Source organism: Patiria miniata, unplaced genomic scaffold (assembly GCF_015706575.1).
Source record: "Patiria miniata isolate m_02_andy unplaced genomic scaffold, ASM1570657v1 HiC_scaffold_7, whole genome shotgun sequence".
Classification (NCBI taxonomy): domain Eukaryota; kingdom Metazoa; phylum Echinodermata; class Asteroidea; order Valvatida; family Asterinidae; genus Patiria; species Patiria miniata.
The window spans coordinates 19,610,984-19,632,956 of NW_024037074.1; the positions used below are offsets into that span (position 1 = coordinate 19,610,984).

At 39.5% G+C, this 21,973-nt stretch overlaps 1 protein-coding gene across 1 annotated transcript in view; it reads left to right on the forward strand.

Moving 5' to 3' along the window:
- Positions 1–21,743, forward strand: part of LOC119745541 (atrial natriuretic peptide receptor 1-like) — a 35,321-nt gene extending 13,578 nt beyond the window's left edge. The window contains exons 4-21 of the mRNA XM_038221935.1: positions 90–222; positions 1,243–1,351; positions 4,718–4,836; positions 6,115–6,193; positions 6,655–6,781; positions 10,407–10,580; positions 11,221–11,325; positions 12,302–12,373; positions 12,489–12,654; positions 13,364–13,513; positions 13,924–14,095; positions 15,048–15,188; positions 16,089–16,212; positions 16,654–16,722; positions 17,322–17,496; positions 18,057–18,155; positions 19,461–19,552; positions 19,960–21,743. Of these exons, the coding sequence (XP_038077863.1) occupies positions 90–222; positions 1,243–1,351; positions 4,718–4,836; positions 6,115–6,193; positions 6,655–6,781; positions 10,407–10,580; positions 11,221–11,325; positions 12,302–12,373; positions 12,489–12,654; positions 13,364–13,513; positions 13,924–14,095; positions 15,048–15,188; positions 16,089–16,212; positions 16,654–16,722; positions 17,322–17,496; positions 18,057–18,155; positions 19,461–19,552; positions 19,960–20,067 (2,214 nt within the window). The 3' untranslated portion in view covers positions 20,068–21,743. The remainder of the gene's footprint in view (positions 1–89; positions 223–1,242; positions 1,352–4,717; positions 4,837–6,114; positions 6,194–6,654; positions 6,782–10,406; positions 10,581–11,220; positions 11,326–12,301; positions 12,374–12,488; positions 12,655–13,363; positions 13,514–13,923; positions 14,096–15,047; positions 15,189–16,088; positions 16,213–16,653; positions 16,723–17,321; positions 17,497–18,056; positions 18,156–19,460; positions 19,553–19,959) is intronic.
- The last annotated feature ends 230 nt before the right edge of the window (positions 21,744–21,973 follow it).

Consider the following 21,973-nt stretch of genomic DNA (forward strand, 5'->3'; position numbering starts at 1 on the left):
TCACGAACAATCGACCTGATTTAAAAAACTCATTTTGTTGACCGACTTCTGTTGACGGACGAAGATTTCAATTATCTATTTTCCCTCAGATCGTAATAGAGGCTGCTCTGCTATACGATGCTGTTCTTCTCTACGCACGCGCATTAAACAGGAGCCTCGCTGCGGAAAACTCGACCGTCGGAAGGACCGTCAGCAAATATCTGTTTACAAACAATTTCACTGGTAAATACAAATAAATGATTTTACAATTTTATCGAATATGTAAACGCGAAACTGCTCTCGTATAAAAAAGAGAGTTAGATTTGGCTGGGAAACAGTCGAAATGGTCTTGTTTCCGGAAGTGGTCATAAACCCCGCCTATCTTTGTTTTTTTTCTCTGAGGAACACATTTTGTGCGACTTTCTACTCCTCTTACATGTATGAACACGATTTGACATCCCTCTAGAGTAAATTTTACCCAAAGAAGGGTTACCCAATTTCACCCAAAATAAGGTTTAAGAAGTGCATTTCTTTAAACATTGAAAATGTTCCTTTCTTTTCCGGACAACCGTGTGCACTGTTTTTGCACTTCAGGAAGACACTTTTCAGAGTTTTCTTTTCAAACTGTTAACCAAAGATTTGCTCATTGAAAATATTTGTTAGGAAGGGTTGCTCATTGGCTTACTGCCATGCACATATACACAACCACGAATTACAAAAGAAAAGAAACTTTTATGACAACGTAATATCCATTTTTCCAGCAACTTTTTGTGTGTTGAGGTTTCTGCCCGGAATGACGTCACAGTTGTGCTCATGAATTTGCAAATTCGAATCAGCATAACAACCAAAAAGGCAACAAACATACCCTTCAAAATGAATGGCCAAAAAAAATATGAAAATAAGGTGAAATGGAAAGATATATATTGCATGGGCCCTTTAACATACCTATCGTGGTCACCTGACCAAGAAACGTGATCTAATTGGTCAAAATGTTTGATTGGCAGGTAGGTAGGGACCATTGGTGCGCAGCTGATAGGCTATGTGGAACGGACAATCAGTCATATTTTATTCAGGATAATAATGACAAGATAATTTAAACGAAAGGCGAAATAATTTTTCCTAAACTGTTTCGAGAGTTTACAGATATTTCGTACTGAAAGGAAAATACAAATGTATATCCTCCATAAAATTAAAAAAAAAACCTAAAAGAGAAATCAAGACGTAGGAGGTTCATGTACATAACTTTTCCCCTTCTATTTTCAGGGATCGATGGCGATGTAGTCATCGATGAGTTTGGAGACCGCCATCCCAACCTGATGCTACAAAATCTTCAGGGAGATAACTTTATAACCGTCGGCAATTATTTCAACAAGTAAGTGATTAATTCAAATATGATACTCAAAAATGGCGATTGTGACTCGGTTTGTGGCCTTGGGCCGCCTTACTTATTGAGTAAATTATATACATAAGTGTTAACGACGTTTGAAACTCCTTGTTAATCAGCCATTTCAAAATTTCAACAGGAAACTATCAGTCACAGTCTAGGCAGTGGATATTTCGACATGTTTCAAAATTCGTTTTGGTTTTAGAATTGTTGTGGTTTAAAATCTTTTCCATTTTCTTACAAAAAAATTGCACAAGTGCCACTGCAACATCACTGTTACTGTTTTAAAGATTGAACAGAGGCCTGAAACTTCCATTCCGCTTTGCTGTTTGACAGCTTCTGTTCAACTTCCATTTCTGTTTCTGTGTTTAGTTTTGTATCTTTTAAATTGTGAAAATTTTTAAATAACATTCAAAAATATACCTAAGACAAGCTTTCCGGTGTCACGTGAAATTTGGACTGCTATGAAATCTGGTCCCTTATACCCTTTTTATTGGTTGAACATTCACAATTTTCACTTTAAAAGGCATGCGCTATATTACCAATGAGTCCTACACTGCACCGGCACCGCCGCGTTCTGCGCTGCAACGCGCAGCAAGCGCAATGCGCGCCATTCTCCACATAAAGAGATGTTTACGACTACTCGCGAGCGGTACATACATACCATAACATGGCTAGGGTGGTGTTTCAAAACATTATCACCGTATTTACACTTTACATGAACTTTCTGGCAAAGCTTTTTGGCAAACGTCAAATCCCCTGTTTAAAACCAACCAAGCACATATTTATTCCCTTAATAAATGAAAAACTATGATCTGAGTAGAGACTCTTACGCAGCCCATCCGGCAGGTCGATTCTCTCCCTAATTGGATCCTCTCTTCCTGTCACCATCCTTGCAGTTTCAACATTCCTGTTTCCTTCTTCCAAATAGCACCAATTGAGTGCGTAAGCATGTCAGATTTGATTGATTGATTTCATTGTATATGTGAACACCTGTTAAACACCTTACTATTCTGCGAGTCACTGGAACACCTGTTAAAGTCTAAATAACAAATTGGTGCTATCACATTCAGGAAATATATCACGCAGGCCAGGTGGATGCATTATTTTACGCAATGATTTATTCTTGACGCAACTTTCAAGTCGTTACTCCCGTGTGCATTTTGACAAAAGCTACGATGAATTTATAATATAACCGTGAACGCAGTTCAAATGTTTATTTCCACATGCAAACTTTAAAATATCGCAAGTTACATCCTCATACAGAATCTAGCTTTCACTTCATCGCAATCGCTATTTGGTGGTTTTGCTACAATTCTCTCAAGTTAAACATTCCGTATGGAAATACACCTTGTGGCACTTCACCTTTTTTGAAAAACAAAAACAAACGAAACAGCACCAACGCGTTGGAATGATTGCAACACATTAAAAAGCCGTACAGTTTTACTGTAAATAATAAATCCATCCCAACTTATGAAACGTTTTAAACGTCATGTAATTATTATTATTAATATAATTATATACATTCATATTTTACATATTTATGTAGTATTTAAACGTCAGTTGCAGCTGGTATTGATCACTAACCACGTAAATCAGTGCCTGGTTTCAATAAATTAGTCTTCAAGTCATGAATAGGTTCGGAGTTTGTTTGGTCGCGCAAACTATTCACAAGATGGAATTTTGCATCGGGGTGATGTAAATCAATATTAGTTTTGCCCTTCATTTTACATGTTGCGTCCTGAGTGAAAGTTAGAAAAAAAGTAGTAGCGCAAAGTTGTCTTGCTTATTATTTGCAGGCAGTGCGTGTTCACGTACAAAAGCCGCAACGATTCTGAACTGATCACAAGGTATAACTACATGCACGTACACGATTTAGGCGCTTCGGGTGATATCTGAGATGGAACACGTGCCACAAAAAAAGCGCGAGTTTAAAGATGTCCACTTCGGGACGTGTTTACATAGCACACACGACCCATCTCGTTTTCTTGAGGTAGAAAAACACAATGTGTACAGTCAGGAATCTAACGAGTGTTTTATGGCACCAACTTGGCCGATAAGTACACCTCGGCGCCTTATAAGTGTCTTAGATAAGATCTATAGTATCAAAATTCACTCTCTAGAACGTAATATCGAAACTGGAGATGAGGGAATGAGTTTGGTATCAAATGCGTCGAATGTGACAACTTTTTGGCGGGAATGTTGTACCGTTATAGTATATGAAACACCTACTTTGTTGCCAACCAATATACAGCAGAGAAACCTTAAGTATACCAAACTTTTGATAGCCTATCTATCCTTTTAATCAAATTCAAACACAATACGAGATTTTTCATTATGAATTATCTGTGCGCCCCCATCTATCACTGTCTACAGACGGATATCACTTTAATGCCCAAATACGTCTAGGTACAGTTATCGGAGCCCTGTGCACCGCGATGAAAAGGTAGAGGTAGGCAGACGAACTTTCTTCACACATTTTCATTGCCACAGACGGATGAAGGAAGAGGCCTTCTGTTTCGCATGACAGACTTCTTAGAGTGTTGCATCATTTTTGTTTTGGTCAGACACTTGCATTTGCCGACTTTGATGGAACATCACGACCAACTCAATTACGCCCGTCGTCTCTTAAAGGCATTCGGGGAATTGGACGCAATATACATATCAGTTTCATGATTAATTGACTGCCTACTTTCCCCCACGAGCGGAACTCTTAATAACTTGATTTTCCAAACCGCCTGCGCTTCCAGAATGAATCAATTAATATTTGGAATAAGGAGTCCCCAGTTTGATATAAATTGCTCAGCCGTATGCCGAGATAAGTGAAACATGCACATTATCTCTGCACATAATGCCCGACACGCACTAATTAAGCAGTGAATAAATTACTCTGCCAAAAAGGCCATTTACGGAATTAATTGATTGTCTCTGGTCAGTCAACTGCAACATCCGATCTTGGCAGTGGTTGATTGGGTCCTTGGAGAAACCCTTAGAGCCCAACAATCCACGGAAGCAATAATTAGATAGGTGCATTAGCGACAAAAAGCACTTAACTGCACGAACCAATGACGAACAAAAAGCAAAGTAGAACCTGTACTATTGAAGTCACTGCTCACATTTTGAGACCAACACAAACTGTACATGTTTGTAAATTCAAGACTTTATTTATTTGAAATATCAAACCTAAACGCATTCTTTTGAATCAACTGCTGGTAGTAATTTAACCATATTCTCTAAATGTACTTTTATTTGTACAATTATTAGAACAATCTAAGAAGACAGCAAAATGAAAGTAACCGAAAATTGGTATTTATACGGAACGTTTCATGTATTTTGTTTTGGTAATCTTGGTAGCGAACAGATCTATGTGGACCTTAACCGGACTATATACTGGCCAGGAGGTGGTACGTCACCGCCCGCCAATGGACCTGATTGTGGATGGGACAATGTCAAGTGTCAACCGATCCTCACAAGTGAGTTTTACACGACCACGTAATATACCACAACAATGAGATTACACGACTGAGCCTGTAATAATATTATAAGAAAGTTATTTATAATCTTAATATAGGTATTCTCAGCCGCTATTTTAAACATTTGTCATTCAAATTCACCAACTGTAACGTTCTATTTCGTCCTATACAAAATCCACATGATTTTAACGAAACAACTTAAGTCATTTACCGTTCAATTTTGGTCACCCTCTTTAGTCACTGGGTCGAGAATATACGTCATTACAGTTCAAATTCGTCTAAGCTGTTGCCGAATGGCAGCATTCAAAGATCGAATCCGTCTTATATAAACCAATTAGAGGAATTTGATTTGTGCATAACAAGGTTTGTCGTGGAAATCGAATACTCCCGGACGAAAACGTGTGCTCATTGCTTGAATTTAATTGAAATGAAGTTGAAATTGTCTATCAAAAGACAAAATTGAACATTTGCAATGCACTAAATCGATGTTGCCGGACGAATTTGAAAATTAGAAACGGTGAATTCGAATGATAAACGTTTTAAAATAGCCGGGTAAACCTTCACTTTCGCAGACAACATTATACTATTAACATTTATGTTTGGAAGTTCTAACGAAAAACCTAAAGAGGCAAAGCAAAATCGCCTGTTGAAAACCTCGACACCTTTATTACTGATGTATGACTCTATCATATATGAAACCCAGTTGCTCAACATCCGGGTAAAAAAATGCATCCCAAATGGCAGAACCAATTTTTAAATGAGGTTTTGTCTGTAACACTTTCAAATCTAGGATAAAAAAGCCCAATCAATAGGCTCTTTTAGTACAAGAATCGTCCATATCATTCGTGTTCTTTTTGAGTTACGGCATTTTGAACACAAACGTTTAAAACTCCGATTTAAAGTTCCCTCCACGGATCACAAAAAAGTAAGTGTTCTTTCATCAAAACGAAAAGAATTCTCAAATGGATGCTGTGCATTTTTTTCTTTTTTTTGCTGAAAGAACACATGCCTTTTTTATCCGTGGAATGACCTTTATAATGGCGTTTGTGTTCAAAATGACGTAACTTGCAAATGACATTGGTTATTTTAATGATTCTTGCACTAAAGGAAAGCTCATTGATTTGGCTTTCACATCCTAGATTTTGAAAGTGCTACAGGCAAAACTTCATTCAAAAATTAGTCCTGCCATTTGGGATGCGTTTTTTACTCACCCTGTATAACAATTAAGAAGCTTATTGTTGTAATTAACGGTTTTGTAATATCTCTTGCTCGTTCTAGCGACTGAACTGGCTATCGTCATTGTGTCTGCAGTTCTAGTCGTAGTGGTGGCAAGCATGGTGGCGTTCTTTGTTTACAGGTTTGGTGTCCAATTCATTTTCATCGGTTTATGAATTTAAATTCACAGCATTGAAATCTGAAGTGAAATGTTTATTTTACAAAAGGGAAAGGAAAAAATATCCGACGTTTTACTGGCAAATATGTGCTTTAATTATTCATAGTGAAAAAAAAGATTGAGCCACACGGAAAAATTGCCCGGGTTAATTTTACCCAAGCGAGGGTCAAAAGTGCAACTACCCAAAATTGGGTTGTCCTTTACCAATTTGGGTCATAATTTATGTTAAATTCAACCAAAACTTGTGGTCATACATGGGTAGTTGCAGTTTTCACCCTTGCTTGGTAAAATTAACCCAGGCAATTTTTCATTGCAAAACTAATGATTGTTTTTGCATGGGTTGATTGTTTCCAGTGTTTTAAGGAGTTATATGCATCCTGCATCATTATTGTTAATCAGTTAATTAACCTTTTCTTCACTGGTAGGAATCGCAAGTACGAAGCTGAGTTGAGGCGGCAGGTTTGGAAGATCAACTTCGAAGATATCGTCTTCTCCCATGATGATCACATGCGAAGAAAGTTCGGGACCAGCTACGAATTCAGTATGGGCAAGGTAAGTCAGGTTGGTGTAGCGGTACTTTCCTCGCCTTCCACCGCTGTGACCCGGGTTCAAATCCCGGCTCGGCCAATATGTGGATTGGGTTTTTCAGTCCCTGCCTGATTCCGTGGGTTTCCCCCAGAATATTCTTCTGGGCTTTTCCTCCCACCTCTAAAACTGTAATGTCTTTTCATTCACTTCTCTCTACAGGTTTCTTCAGGCTTTCGAGCTGACAGTGCCTAGGGCGCTATTTGGGGAATCCTTGATTTCAGTACCAGAAGTAATAAATAAATAAAAGATATGACACTTTTCCCGCATGCGCATTGTGGTTTGAGTGTGACGTCAGTAATGATTTGGCAAGGGTGGATTGGGGTGGTTGGGATGGCTCACCATAATCTTCCGTCTAAACAGTGTTCAATATTTACACATTACTGAGGAAACCCCCAAAATTAATTCGTTTTTTTACTACTTCTGTTACTGCTACTACTAATGAAGTACTTCTATATGGCGCCAAATCCATAAAAATCCTCTCAGGCACCTTACATAAGAAATTAAGACTAAAAGATAAGAATCAAGTTAAAAAAATAGTACATACAAATAGTGACATTTAAAATTAATCTGATACACGTTTTCCAATCGAGGAGTCTTCTATTCAGTTTCTGTCCACGATTTATCGATGATGTTGCACGTGTGTTTACATCGATTTACACCATAAACACGCACCACGCCACACCACACCAACCACACCACATCAAACCGTACAGAAAATGCGAAAAGAGGTGAGAAAACACAAAAGGGAAATTACTGAATTAAAGACCGAAACAAAATCCCGTTTATTTCTCGACTAGAATGCAAGTCCAAGCATTATATATTAGGCTCATACACGTGCTGATTGATTCCACTAAACGCGCGTGATTGATGTTCCGTTTCGTGATACTTATCTAAGTGAATTCCCTTTATGCAAAAAGGAGAATGATCAAATGTGACTGACGTCCTTGCCTTTGCTAATATAAGGAGATTGCTCCTAAAGTCAGTACACGATCTATTCCTCAAGGCTTGATTTCCGGGAAGTGTGAATGAAAGGGCAACAAAAAAGAGCAAAATGAGCAACACGTTCATCGTACGCGGAATTGCCGGGAATGACCGTCTGTACAAGGTCATCCCGTCTCAAGCATTGTGGATGACTTGTAGGCGAATTGTGTGGAGACTATCGATGAAGGCCGATTGGTTCGGCACGACCGCGCGCAACGGCTTACTCAACGTGTGTTGTCTCTCCTCCAGTCGCCTCGAGGCTTTTCCACCAGGGCAAATGTCCAAAGTCACGATCGTCTTGTCAAAACGCAAGGGCGGAGTGGGAGACATTGTGGTAGTTGTGGTATTTTTTTTGAGCAACAAACATATTCGTGTTGCTACCCTCCCGATTTTCACGAAGCTCATTCTATTGCAGCCTTGGACAACCATCTTGGTTATCGCACTATGGTCGTTGTCATGCAACTGAACATGTTACCACTACGCCTTTAGCAACATGTGCATGTGGTGCACAAATGAACATTGACATTATCCTAGATGGCTCCGTGTTTTCATTTAATAACAAACAATTACGATATATCCATCTCCCGAATCAATCATTGTTCGAAATGTCAGACTATGATATCCAAGCAAGAAGAAACGTATATTGATTTTCTGACTTCATAAAAGTAAGATTTGAGGTTTTGCATGGTGGAGATACTAATGAATGAAAGGCTTGCGGAAACACCACTAAGAGAATGGTTCTGAAAAGAACCAGAGGTACAAACTCGACGTTCCAGTCAGTATGCTCTGACCATCTCAGTCTTCATAAAACGAGAAAGGGCCACGTCCTTATAGGTTGCTTCTATTGGTTGCTAAGTGGAACTTCCTTTCCTGTACTTTGATTGGCCCATCTTTGAGAGCACGCACAGAAACGACATAGTACGCGCATTGACGGTTATGAATAATACATGTATTCAAATGAGCTTGATCCCGCGTCATCAAAGCAAGAACCTGCCTTAATGCATTGAGAGTTTCTGTCTTTCAAATCACACGAAGGAGGAGTTGGGACTAGACGAAACATCGGGAACAGGTAAAATCAATCACGGTCCTCGATTGAGTTCGCTGTGGTAAAAACACCCAACACTGACTAACATGCGCAAACCACGCAATCGGTCAGGCGCACGACGTTCTGTGCCGAACTGCATAGTACGTTAACTGATTCCACGCCCAACTACGATCGGGGCCAATTGAAGTGGAATGTTAACGTTGATTGAAGAAATGCCAATAGGTGTGTGTCTGTGTGTGTTTTTTACACTGTGTACTTCGCTATACAGCGAGTTGTGCTGCGAAATAAACAACGATCTATTCGAGGGACATACAGAGTCCAAAACGTGGTGTTATGTTTCTTTTCAGAACCACACACAGTCACAAGAGAGATTTGCCTCCATGGTGTTACCGCAAACCTTAGCCTACATATTTTACATTCCACCACGCAGACATTTAATTCTCACCTAACAATCTACACATTTCTAATATATAAACGTCAATTCATAATAAGCTGTGTCATTTCAAGCACAATAACATGTATGTTAAAAAATCCCGACGCTCCACTCAACTGACAAGCTGTCCAATTACGATGTATTGCGCATGAAACATTAACTGTTTAAAATTCATCATGATGTAACACTTGGCAGGAAATCAATTGCCAACATTATACAGATTGTGATTCATTCCATTTGCTTATAAGACCTGGGGGTTCTGTACCTATAAGTCTGATTTTTTTGGGTTTTGGTTTTCTATCGTACAATTAATTTGCTAAATTCTATTGAAGACTTTTTATTCCTAAAATTCTTCATTTATTAAATGGTCAATGCGATGATTTTTTTTAGGAACACATTTTGTGCAACTTTTTACTGCTTTGAAATTTTTGAAAACTAGTTGCCATGCCTTTTTTGGTTAACTTTATTGAAAAGTGCACTTCTTTAAACATTTTAAACATTCAAACTTGTCCATGTTTTTTAGGACAACTGAGCGCGATATTCCTGTGATGTCATTTCAGGAAGACACTGCTTAGTTGAGGGGTCTTCTGCTCCAATTGTGAACCCAAAATGTTCTCATTGAAAACAAGTGTGAGAATGGGTTGCTCATTGGCTTACTGCCATATACGTAAACTACAAGGAATCACCAAAGAAAAGAAAATGTAAAACAGCAAAATATCCAAAATTCTAGCAACTTTTTGTGCTGAAATAGCTGTAACATCGAGTTTTCTGCCCGGAGTCACATTACAGTTTTGCTCATGAATATGGAAATTCTCATTAACATAAAAGCCAAAAAGGCACCAAAATACCCTTTAAAATGGCAAAAACAATTAGACACAAGGGTGCATTTTCAAGGATTGCATTAAAGAAATTATATTGCATAGGTCATTTAATAACCTTTTTTTCCAGTTTATTTTCCTTTCGTGTATAATTGATCTTGAATCAACGGCACTATGGACGTTCTTTATAACGGGCGTAATACATGCTATTTTATGATTAACTCCATCTTGTACGGCAATAATAATAAAGAACAGTATTTCTGTGCCAATATGTGACTCTCTACTTTAACTGATTCGATTTCTGTGCCCCAGTTCTCGTCCCAAATCAGTGATCATGCACGCAACATGGACGGCAGCGCAGTGTCGCTATTCAGCGCCAATGCCTTCACCAAAGTGGGTCGGTACCAAGGAGCCTGGGTCGCCATTAAACCCATCAATAAACCGGCTCTCCACGTCAACAGAGTAATCCTCAAGGAATTCAAACAGGTACAGTTTTATTTATCATCATTATTTTTTTTAATGAAAGATCCCATGACAAGGCCATGGTGAAGAGCTACAAGGATGGATCCAAAGGCGTCGTTAGTTTTCCGTGTACAAACCTGATGAGTCATGTCAAGAAAAAGTCTGTAATGCCGACAAACAGGACCAACAGAAAGGAACAAAACGGGTGATATAAAATAATGAAACCAGATCTGTGTGTTTCGGCGAGTTTGGTAGGAAACTGAATGAACCTCACAACCTCTTACCTCATTTTTTCAATTGATTCTTCAAACACATTTTTGGTAATGGTGGAAAACAAAAGGTAAATATAACATTTCAATCATCCGTAAGGACGACTTTTGACTGACTTTTACGTAAAGAATCTAATATTGATTTTTGGCTTCATGTTATGTATTTTTTGTCTTATCATTAATGTAAATACATGTACATGTATATAAAAGTGATTTGTACGAACTGACACGTGCATGACATTCATGTGCACGAATGCATAAGAACGGTATTGTAGTATAAGTTACGAATACGATGTATGGATCAACGAAGGTTGTTACTATGAAGATGCGAAATCAATGAAAAGAAACAGGGATTAAAAATCCAATTTTGTGCTTGTTTCTGTTCATATGTACAGCTCCGGGATCTCCAACACACGAACATCAACCCTTTCCTCGGCGCATGCGTAGAGCTTCCAAACGTCTGCATCGTCTACAAGTATTGCAGTCGAGGAAGTTTGCAGGTAGGCCAAACTTTCTGTAGAATCTGTGACCACTCTTTTTTTTAAACCGAATTCTTGACTTTTGAACGATACTCCCTTTCAAGACACGTTCCCTCCTTCATATTACAGTTTGCTGAAACCTCCTGGTCGGGAAACACTTAAACAACACAACTCGAGAAAGGATGAAAGTCAGAGCAATTTGAAATGATTCTCATACCAGAGTCAGACAACCTTGAGATATTTCCTAACAATAATTGAGACTTCCTCTGCAGAATTATTGGAGGCGAGCGAAGTAAACATTGAAACCAAACTGGCACCATGAAAGACTAGAATTACTGTCACTTGAGAAACCCAGTGCTGAATACTGGAAATAGTCGTAGACTTGTTAGAGAAAAGCTGTGACAGAGTGTTGGAAATGGAAACCATTTTATGAACATAACGATAGGACAGAGTTGTGAATCCTGATTGTTAGTTCTGAACCCTGACGAAACAAATCTCTACATCCATTGATGACGCCTATACACGGGTGTTGCGCGCTGTACAGAACGTTTCTTGGCAACAATATCTCCCGAACTCCGTTCTATACGGTGCCTTTCACCTATCTCCGCCATCATCAGACAGCGTCGCCTTCGGCTAGCCGGTCACGTTTTCCGCCATAATGAGCCAGCTAGTCGTGTTCTTCTCTGGAATTCCGACGCCCCTCACCGTAGAGGTCGTCCCAACATGACACTGACAACATCCATCGAGTTCGAAACTGGTCTGAGCGGTCCATCTCTTTTCCAACACTATGCTTGACAAGGACAGATGGGTCCAACTCATCAAGTCATCACGAAAGTGAATAAACAAAATGAATTTATAGGAGTCTAGTTGTCCCAGCTTTCTGTCCACGTCTGTTTGAGCAAAATCACGATGGATCATACATGTATAGACACCTGCAGTTAGCAATTATGTTTCTGAATGTACTGACTCGTCTCTGTGTTTTTTATTTTGTTGATAGGATGTACTCAACAACGATCACATCAAACTGGATTACCTCTTCAAATGGTCCTTCGCAATGGATGTGGCCAGAGTAAGTTTGTTTGTACTTCACTTGAGTTGTTTCTGTCAAGATGGCTAACCTTTAATTCCACCCACGATAACAACTCTCTGTTTGTTTGTGACCATTTTTGGATCCATCCACGCAGGGTCTGAATCACCTTCACTCCTCACCCGTTCAGTCCCACGGCAGCTTGCGGTCAACCAACTGCCTAGTGGACAGCCGATGGGTCTGTAAGATCTCGGACTTCGGTCTGATCAAGCTCAGGGAAGGAGCTGCGGACAACAGGTTCAGCGCAGAGGCTAAATGTGCAAGTGAGTGGATCTGTGAGCTGAGTACCAGCGACAAGTAATTATTACTTGCCATTCTGACTGGTATCCTGTTGCTTTTTTGCTCAGGAAATATCGTCGTTGCTTTAAAAAATGTTATGCTGAGCAGCGCTATTAAATTGACTCCAATATTGGAGTTTGGAAGTTTCTTTGCACTTGGGTTGTCAGTGATAATTTAATCGTTAGTAATTCGTTGGAGATACGCTCGATAATTAAAATCACCTCATTCATGAGCCCAAGCACCATGATCACTACTGTTATCAACTTTTAAAGGGTTTCTCCCCACCACACCCAATTGTCAAACACCTAACTATGGACTACCCCGGTTCCTTGGAACCAATGCGGCTGATGAGTCTTGAATAGGACGAAAATGCATTCCCGCTCAGTTCAAGAAAATGAATCAATTTCCTAATGTCAGAACCATCCTTCACACCCAAGGATCAACAAACTATTGTGGTCCCTCAAAATGTCCAATTATTTTCTCAACCAAACACGGGTACCAAATATCGTTTTCTGTTTGGGGGGAGGGGTGTGGAGGCACCTAGGCCACTGGTAATTTGTGAGGGGCACGTGCGCCCCCGTAGCTAGCTACGCCAGTGATGATGTCGTGTAAATATTTGAAAGGAGTAGGCCTACTCAGAAGATAAAATTGGAAGTGCCTCATTCTATTTATATTTGTTTATATTCTACAAAGGAAATCTCACAACGGCGCCGGAACTACTCAACATGGAGAAGCCGCCGTTGCAAGGAACACAGAGCGCTGATTGCTATTCGTACGGCATTTTACTTCAGGAAATATTCCTCCGCGACTCGCCTTATTGTATGGTGGAACTATCAGCTCAAGGTATGTGACCAATACACGTACCTTTCCTACTCGACACCATGCCAAAAAGTTATGCAGTTTAAAGTTTGATATCGGCCCAGCAATTGTTATTGTTCGTATTGCTACATCTGTTATGATGCCATGCATGTCATCGTTGGGCCAAAGCCGGGAACTATCTACAAAATTATCGAAGAGATTTTAAATAGCTGTTTTTTTAAATCTAAATGTAGTTCAGAAGGATTTTTGGTAAGACATAATGGACAGTTTGAATGTGTTTATATTCAGAAATGTTAAGCATAAGTGTACCAACTTTTTTTAGCCTAAGGGGATGATCAGTATATCCCAATGCTCGGTATAGTTCGTGGCGTTCAATTGTATTTCATCTGTTTTATGCATTGATAATGAAATTGAAAAATACAATTTCCAAACAGATATAATACAATTAGTGAAAGCCTGCAAGGATCCCCCATTCAGACCAGCCATCCCCGAGTCGGTGGACAGTCGAGTGGTGAAGCTAATGCAGAGTTGTTGGGCAGCTGATCCCGAGGCCAGACCATCCATAGCCAACGCCATTAAGCACCTTCAGCAGTGTTCGCACGGCAGGTAAAATGTTTACAAAATGACCTTTTGTGTTTACTGTTCATCACTTCACTTACGCATCCCACTGCCCTATCCAAGGGCGCCCCCTGCCGATCACTTATCCCCATCACAAAAACTTGTGAAGGAAATGCAGCTGGCGTCGCAAAGCATTGTTGGTAGGTTCCTTGCCGCAATGTACGTGCATTACGGAAGTACTTACCCCAGGCCACTGGCTATACAGAATGTATTCAAAGAGAACAATGAACGTATCTTTCTTAAATTATATAAGAACTCGGTTTATCCGCTCCGTTCACAAGCAACCCCTCACCGGCAAAGAAAGTTCAGTTGGGGGTGACCAGACGACGCCATCTTGCCTGACTGCAATATTTTGCCGCGGCGAAGCGCGGCCACTGCGTGTATACATACTACAAATCCCCTGGTGTACGTGCGTCACACACAAGGAACTGTGCGCGCGCGTCAACCAGCAAAATGTAGTGTCCCGCCCATGGGACGTCGTTGCCAGGTAAAAGGGCGCCCTGTTTTGTTGGCGCACGGAGCCCATACGAACGCAGAATTTACGACCAAAATCAGTTCCGAGTTTCGTTGTCGTTTATACTTAATTACATAATCGACATCAAGCCTACAACCAACTGGAATTGGATAGCGGTCGAAAGAAAAACCAAGGGAATCTGCAACATACTCATCAGTGTCCCTACAGGATGCCCTCTCTTGTCCATCCTTGCTTTACGGATCTGCTTTATAAATACAAATAGCGCCCGCTGCCTGATTTAAGATAATGCTTTTGAGTTATAAAATTTAAAAGAAAAAGAAATTGACTGGAGCGAGATATAGGAACCAGCGACCTCCAGATAACCATACCAGCGCTCCAACAAATGAGCGATTTCCGCCCTCTGTAGGCGGTTTCCCAATTAGTCCAATACTTTGTTCAAGAGACCTTTCACTCGCTCTTTCGTAGGAAAGGAAATCTAATCGATAACATGGTGGACATGATGGAAAAGTACACAGATCAACTGGAGGAGATGGTAGACGAACGGACCAAACAACTGGAGGAGGAAAAGAAACGAACAGACGAACTTCTCTATCAAATATTACCAAGGTATACATTTGGATGTTCAATCCGTTCGAAATCAAAACAATAGAGAAAATAAAATTACTTGAGAAAGACAAATTTTGTTTTATGTTTCTCGTCACCTGATATATTAAAGTAATCGATTTGCAAATGAAAGATTTGGTAAAATATTGGGAATTATTTTACCATTTGAACTGTCACATTGAACATTATACAAGTTTTTTTTTATTCTAGGCTTGCTCGTTTGGCCAACAAGGCTATAAACGTGTTTTTGACAAGCCACGAGGTTTTAAAGGAAGCCTCATTTGCCCAATCAGAGAAGAAAAGGAAACCAGATGATTTTCTAAGGTTAGGTATTGCCATGGAAACCAATACGTAGCATACTATAAACCGCAAACGTGACCGACTCAATGAGGCAAGTGGTTTCTTCGAGAGAAAAATGTCTAGAGACCTTGATATATTTACGGCCTACATCGACTGTATGTAGGCGTACTTGAACAAAATATTTTAAAAGGAGGGGGAAAACGGAAATAATGGAAAGCTCTTTGAGGCCGAGTCCCTGTTTCTTTAATCAACCTCACTTGTGGATCGAAACAATTGGAAAGCAATAAATATTCAAACAGGAAAAAAAAATATCAGAAACTGAATATCGGGGAGATGGGAGAAGGTATGCAACAAATAATAAATTGGTGGCGCTCTCCACAATTGCCAATCTCTCATCTACAGAAACCAGGTAACTGGTATATAGATTAAATACTCGATCTTTCATCCCCTTTTTACATAAAAAGCGTTTGGGGGATGGTTCCCGTTGCCCCTTCTTATTCACTTACGATCCGTCCTAAGGGTTTATGACTCTCCAAAGCCAGTTTGGAGTAACATTAACTATGAAGTATATTAAGAATGAGCTGAACATTGTGTTTCGCTCAGGTGTGTGGCCGATGAGTTGAAGCAAGGCAAGAGTGTGGAGCCGGTGACCTTCCAGCAGGTGACGGTGTTCTTCAGCGATATTGTGGGGTTCACGAGACTAGCGGCGGCAAGTTCTCCCATGCAGGTATATAATGAATAAGAACAACTTCGTTATTAAAGAACTCTCTCGGTTCGTTTGCACAGATGCCGATTCTGAACCTTAAAGACAACTTTAAAGACGTAGGCCCTAACACAACATTGTCAATGTAACATGTGTTTTGGTTTACGAAAGGACAGTAACAACACCTCATTAACGAGGAGCCTACGTATGGAACATACCGGGGCAAAATAACATTCATTTAATATTTTGTAACTGTCTGTTACTTTTTAAGTAATACTTTAAAAAGTATCGATTTGTTTTGCATCCATCTGTTGTTGTTTAACCATGAAAAAAAACCCATCATTTTGTTAAGATAGTATTTGAAGCAAATCACAACATATTTTGTTGGTTCTGTCAAGATGTGATAACATTTTGAATTAAATATTTTTTGGGTAAAATTAACTTCATCGTTATTTTTTTTTTTAGGTCATCGACTTGCTGAACAATCTGTACACTGGCTTTGACGGCACCATAGAGCACTATGACGTGTACAAGGTGAGTGAATAGGTCAAAGGTCAAGTGCTAGTGCATCGTGCTAGCACTACGGGTCCTATCCAAACACACTACGACCGGTGAGTTCAGACGTTACATTATTCACTAGGCCTTATCGTGGAAAACATTTGGTTGGCAAGAATGAAGACCAACAAATAAAGAGCCCTGGTGTGATTGTAGTTCATCACATTTTATCAATCACCTTTTCTATTCAATCAATCGATAATCCTATTATCCGATAATCCTACATGATCCGATATCTTATCCTTAAAAAAAATGACTTATTAGTATTTAAGAATCTTGCAGAATTTACAGATAAATAGGCACAAGAAAACCACAAGGGAGACCGTTCCGAACAACAGTTCCATTTTTCGTCCATTTTGGGAAATCTTCCATTTTGGGATTTTCCTTAAATTTCGTTATTATTACACACACTTAATGAAAGATTAAAGATACTGAAATGCATAAGACGGTACTTTGATGCCGTAAATAATATCACATTCGTTTAAACTTGACACGTGACCGTTCTATAGCCCAGTGAAACTGCAGCATCAAAGACTCAATGTAATCCAAGTCACCTCTCTTAATCTCATAATCTTCAGGTTGAAACCATCGGTGATGCGTACATGGTGGCTAGCGGTCTGCCGGTCCGGAATGGTAACAAGCACGCAGGCGAGATATGCACCATGGCATTGGATCTACTCAGCTTTGTGAAGACCTTCCACATTTCTCACAAACCAGACGAGCATCTACAGCTCAGGATTGGGGTCCACACGGGTAAGTTACTGCCAGACTATCCCGTGGGTTGGGACCAGCCAATGGGATCATGGTGTGTGTGAGTCTTTAAGCAATGTAAATTACTTCAATTGGTCCACTCGAGTGGCGGATCAACAGGGGGGAGGAGGTTTAAGGGGATCTGAACCTTCCTCTTGGGCCGCACAAAATGGGCAAATCGTGCATGAAAACATGGCAGATGCCTGCTTAACCCCCACTTGCTGCAAACCAAGATCCGCCCCGGAAATCTACCTAATTTGTGGAGCCGTTTAAACTCCTCATAGCGCCCTCTATTGATCATTAGGTAACAAGCTCGTGTGAATGAAATGGCTAACTTCTGACTTCATTGTGAATGATAGAGAACTAAAGGTTTTGATTGTCTTGGCTTTCCAGTTGTTAGGCGTTTTCACCCCCATTACATTAATGGAGTTATAAACATCATAAACCAAAAAGTAAATTACGGAAAGCAATTAATTCTTTCAAAATTGTAGCGACTTTTATCAATCTTGTTGCACCTGGATATAAAAATGGGGGACAATTTTTTTTTTTAATTTCGCGTACAGGCCCCGTTGTCGCGGGTGTTGTTGGTAAGAAGATGCCGCGATATTGTCTCTTCGGGGACACCGTAAACTACGCATCAAGGATGGAGTCTACCGGGCTAGGTAAGAAGATTACTTCCTTTTATTTGTAAAATCCATGCAACTTAATGAGGTTCTGGAAAAATTTAAAGAATTCGTTTGAAAGGTTCCTAAGTATAGAAAGGTTTACCAGAAAGAGTATCAGTTAACCGATTTCCTTATTCGGGAAAAAAAACCCAAACAAATAACTTCAAAGAAAATGAGTCTGGTAATTTTGTTAGTCCTTGTTTAAATAATCATAATTTTAAATAATAGTGGTGTTCTCCATTTTCATCTTGATGCATTTTAAAATTCCAAATACCCGGTTATTCCATTCCTTTTGTCCGATGAACGGATTATATTTCAATCCAAAAGAGTCCAATCGAATTGTAACATCGCACGTGACCACATAATGCCAGAGATAATCTTGAAGCAAAGTACACGTTATTGAGTATAGGCACGCAGGTTCTAAAGAACTTAGTCTAAGGATCGGTCGCATGTTGTCAATTTGGATTCATAGTCCCCTGTGACTGTATTTCTTCTGATGATTGAATGATTATTCCCGGTGGTTTCTAATATCGTGTGTGTTCACCAAGCAATCAAGGTCAGCCTAAGTATCGTGGCGTTGGAGTTTGGGTGCTCGTTGCGCTTTTTTATCTCGAAAAGGAGGAAAAAATAGATTCTTCTCTCGATTTTTCTATCAGCCATTTTTTTGAAAATACAGCGAACAATTAAGCGTTGGACAAATTAACTATAACACGACCGTCTTGCAGCCTACAAAACAACAGAAGAGGTCAGGTTTTACGAGTTTTTAAAGAGTGCGCCCTCTATCGTTCCATACAGCTAGTGATTATCATGTGAAGTGCTAGCCCGAATAGGTTTTGATTGTTAACGTCCGTTTTTTTTTTTTTGTCTTTCAAAATACTCTAGGAAATTGCTTCTCTGTGCGGGAAATTTGATACGGCTCCTATGGGATTAGGACCACTGTAAAATCAACCATTGCCGTTTTATTACTTCAGCTTTGCTCATCAATAATGTCTCGTTCTAATGCTATCCAAACATTAAAGGATCTCTTCACGATCACATCGATGATTTTTTTGTTGGCCTACGCGACAGCAGTGGCGTACCAATAGAGGTGGTGATATAAATAGAAACTAAGAAAAAGCAGAAAACATTATTTCGTTAGCGATATTCAAAGCTAAAAATCCCTCACAGAAAATGTAACGTTTCTACCGACGAATCTGATGCTACAGCACCCAGTCACCAAAAACACCCGTTTGTTTTAATTTTTTCATTCTTTCAATACGAATTCTGTAAAATTGTGTTTGTATTTTGATTTTATCTTTGCAGCTTTGCGAATCCATGTAAGTCCCGAGTGCAAAGACGTGTTGATGAGAATAGGAACTTTTCATCTTGAGAAGCGGGGCAGCGTGCAAATGAAGGTGAAGAGTCTATGGTCTTTCTTTATCATTAAAGGCGCATTACGGCCTGAAATCCCCGAAAATTGTATGTTTTGGATTGTTTACTTATCCTTTTCCAAGGTCTGGTTGCAAGAAAATCTGACCTTATGTCTTACTGAAAATGAAAGATGGTGAAATAAGCTTTCATTTGATGTTTGTCTCAAACACCTTGGAGAGTATATTTAATAATTTCGGGAAATGTGCGTAATTATCACTGAGGTCTATGGGAGGTTCCTAGCTGCGAGGAGCGCCAGTAGCCAATTAAACCCACGCAGTGATTAGATTCCGAAACTGCAAGACTGAATGAGCGCTGAGGTGACAAGCGTAATGAAGCTGAAGCTGTTTCTTAATTGTGAATTTTCCTTCCGTTTGCTTTTTGTTTTGGACAGGGCAAAGGGACGATTGAGACATACTTTCTTGCCGGCAAGGAGGGATTCACGAAGGAGTTGCCAAGCCTGACCACAGCGGCTGCTTTGGAAGAACACGAGTTTAAGTAACATCTGAATACTTTCTTATGAAAATGTGCAATGAACAAATTTAGTAAATGCCTTACGTAATATATAGGTTTTCCCGTTAACACTCGTATCATTGAAATTCCATAAAAAATATAACTTTGCACCAATATATTTCATTTCACGTCTCAGAACAAGTGTAATTCACGAATTTCACTGCACCATATAATGACATCTATTTGTGTAATTTCGAAATCTGAATTTACAATGGAGCCTATAGGTTTAACATTGAAGCACTTCAAAGTTTGGTTCGAAATGTTTAACTTTTTTGTACCTGAAAGTCTTTACGTCTTAGTGTTACCAGTTTAAATGATAAACATGAACACGAACAGACATTTTTGGGAAAGCGGAAGTGACTTTTACATTTTGGCTTGAAACAATCGTTGTCTGGAGTTTTGTTGATGACTGAATGAGTAAATGGCAGTTGAGATGTAAGGATAAGTCAGTGTTACGGACAAGAGAAGTTGCTAAGACGCAGGCCTTTTGAGCAGAGCTGTGGGACTAGGTGACGAGAGCGGTGGTTTTGTTGTTGGAGAGAATGAGTGGATGGGATGTGTGGAGTGAATGTGTGGAGTGAATGTGGATAAGTGGACAAAATGGCGAGAGTGAGCTGAACAGCAAGTGAAGTTAGTGGATACAATGTGCGAATAAAGAGCGTCAAAAGCCAGCTGTAATGAAGGGTAAACTTCGCCTTTTTACGGTCATTAATTAACAGTTATTACAGGAAAGTAATAGCCTATAAAAAAGTAGGAAGTATATTTGATTGAAGGAGTTTTACAAAAACAGCGCAAAAGGGTCTACTTTCTTTCTACGCGGATGAAAGTAATGGTTGTACACACTTTTTTTTTTTTAAGTTTGCCCGCTGCATCTATTTGTTTATTGACGCATTTGAACTTATGTTTAATCGTGGTCTTAAGAACTATAATGTGCAATTCAGAACTAATTTTTTTGATGTTAATTCTCCAGGCACGAACGAATACATCGTAATTGGTTATCGTAATAACGCCGGTGGGCGTCTAGGTCCGTGTGGAACCCCAAGCTTGCTAGATGACTGAGATTTCTTCACTTTTCATCTTGCCTTTTGCCCAGAATTTATATTTTAATTCTTGATAACCATGAGATATACAACCTGATTTGCAAGGGTGCGGAGAGCAGGCCCACACGGACTGTGTTCTTCAGCTTCGAAAATAGTTGTATGGACCATAAGCCACCCGAATTGGTTTACCCCCAAAATTATACAAGGTTTTTCTGCATTTCAGAAAATTCCTGAATTAAATCTTCAATGGCGCACTTAATATTACAATTTGTGGACAGTGGCATATCCTGGCCTTTTTACCGAACAAGTTTGCCCTTAAAATAAAAATCACCTTAAACACATAGCGGTTGGGGAATGGTCTCATAAAATATCTGGGACGGAGAGAATCGAAGCAAACGGGGGATGCTTTCATCTTTTGGCAGTTCATTAAAGACACAAATTTAAAGATGGATGGATCGTTAAAAATGGAAGTTAGATAAAAGTGAACAACTCGCCAATTAAACTTGTTATATGTGTTTGTAGACTGTTCCCTGTAATGGAAAGAGTGGCCCTGGGTTGCCAGTTTAATGAGGAACACAGAATGCAGTAGAAGTCAACAAAGTGCACAACATTGAGCAAAAAAAACCCCCAAAACACGTGGCCTTTTATAGTAAATCTCAACTTAATGATTAATTACTGTGTGTGGACACGGGTGGAGGAACACGTGCAATTTTAAATGGACCTAATTATTTGTATTTTGCTTGACATAAAAAACTGTACATATAGTAATTAACGAATGTATATTCAGGTTCAGAGGAATCTTAACTTGTAACTAATAAATTGTATTACTCGTAAAGAGAGTTTTTGCAATTTTAA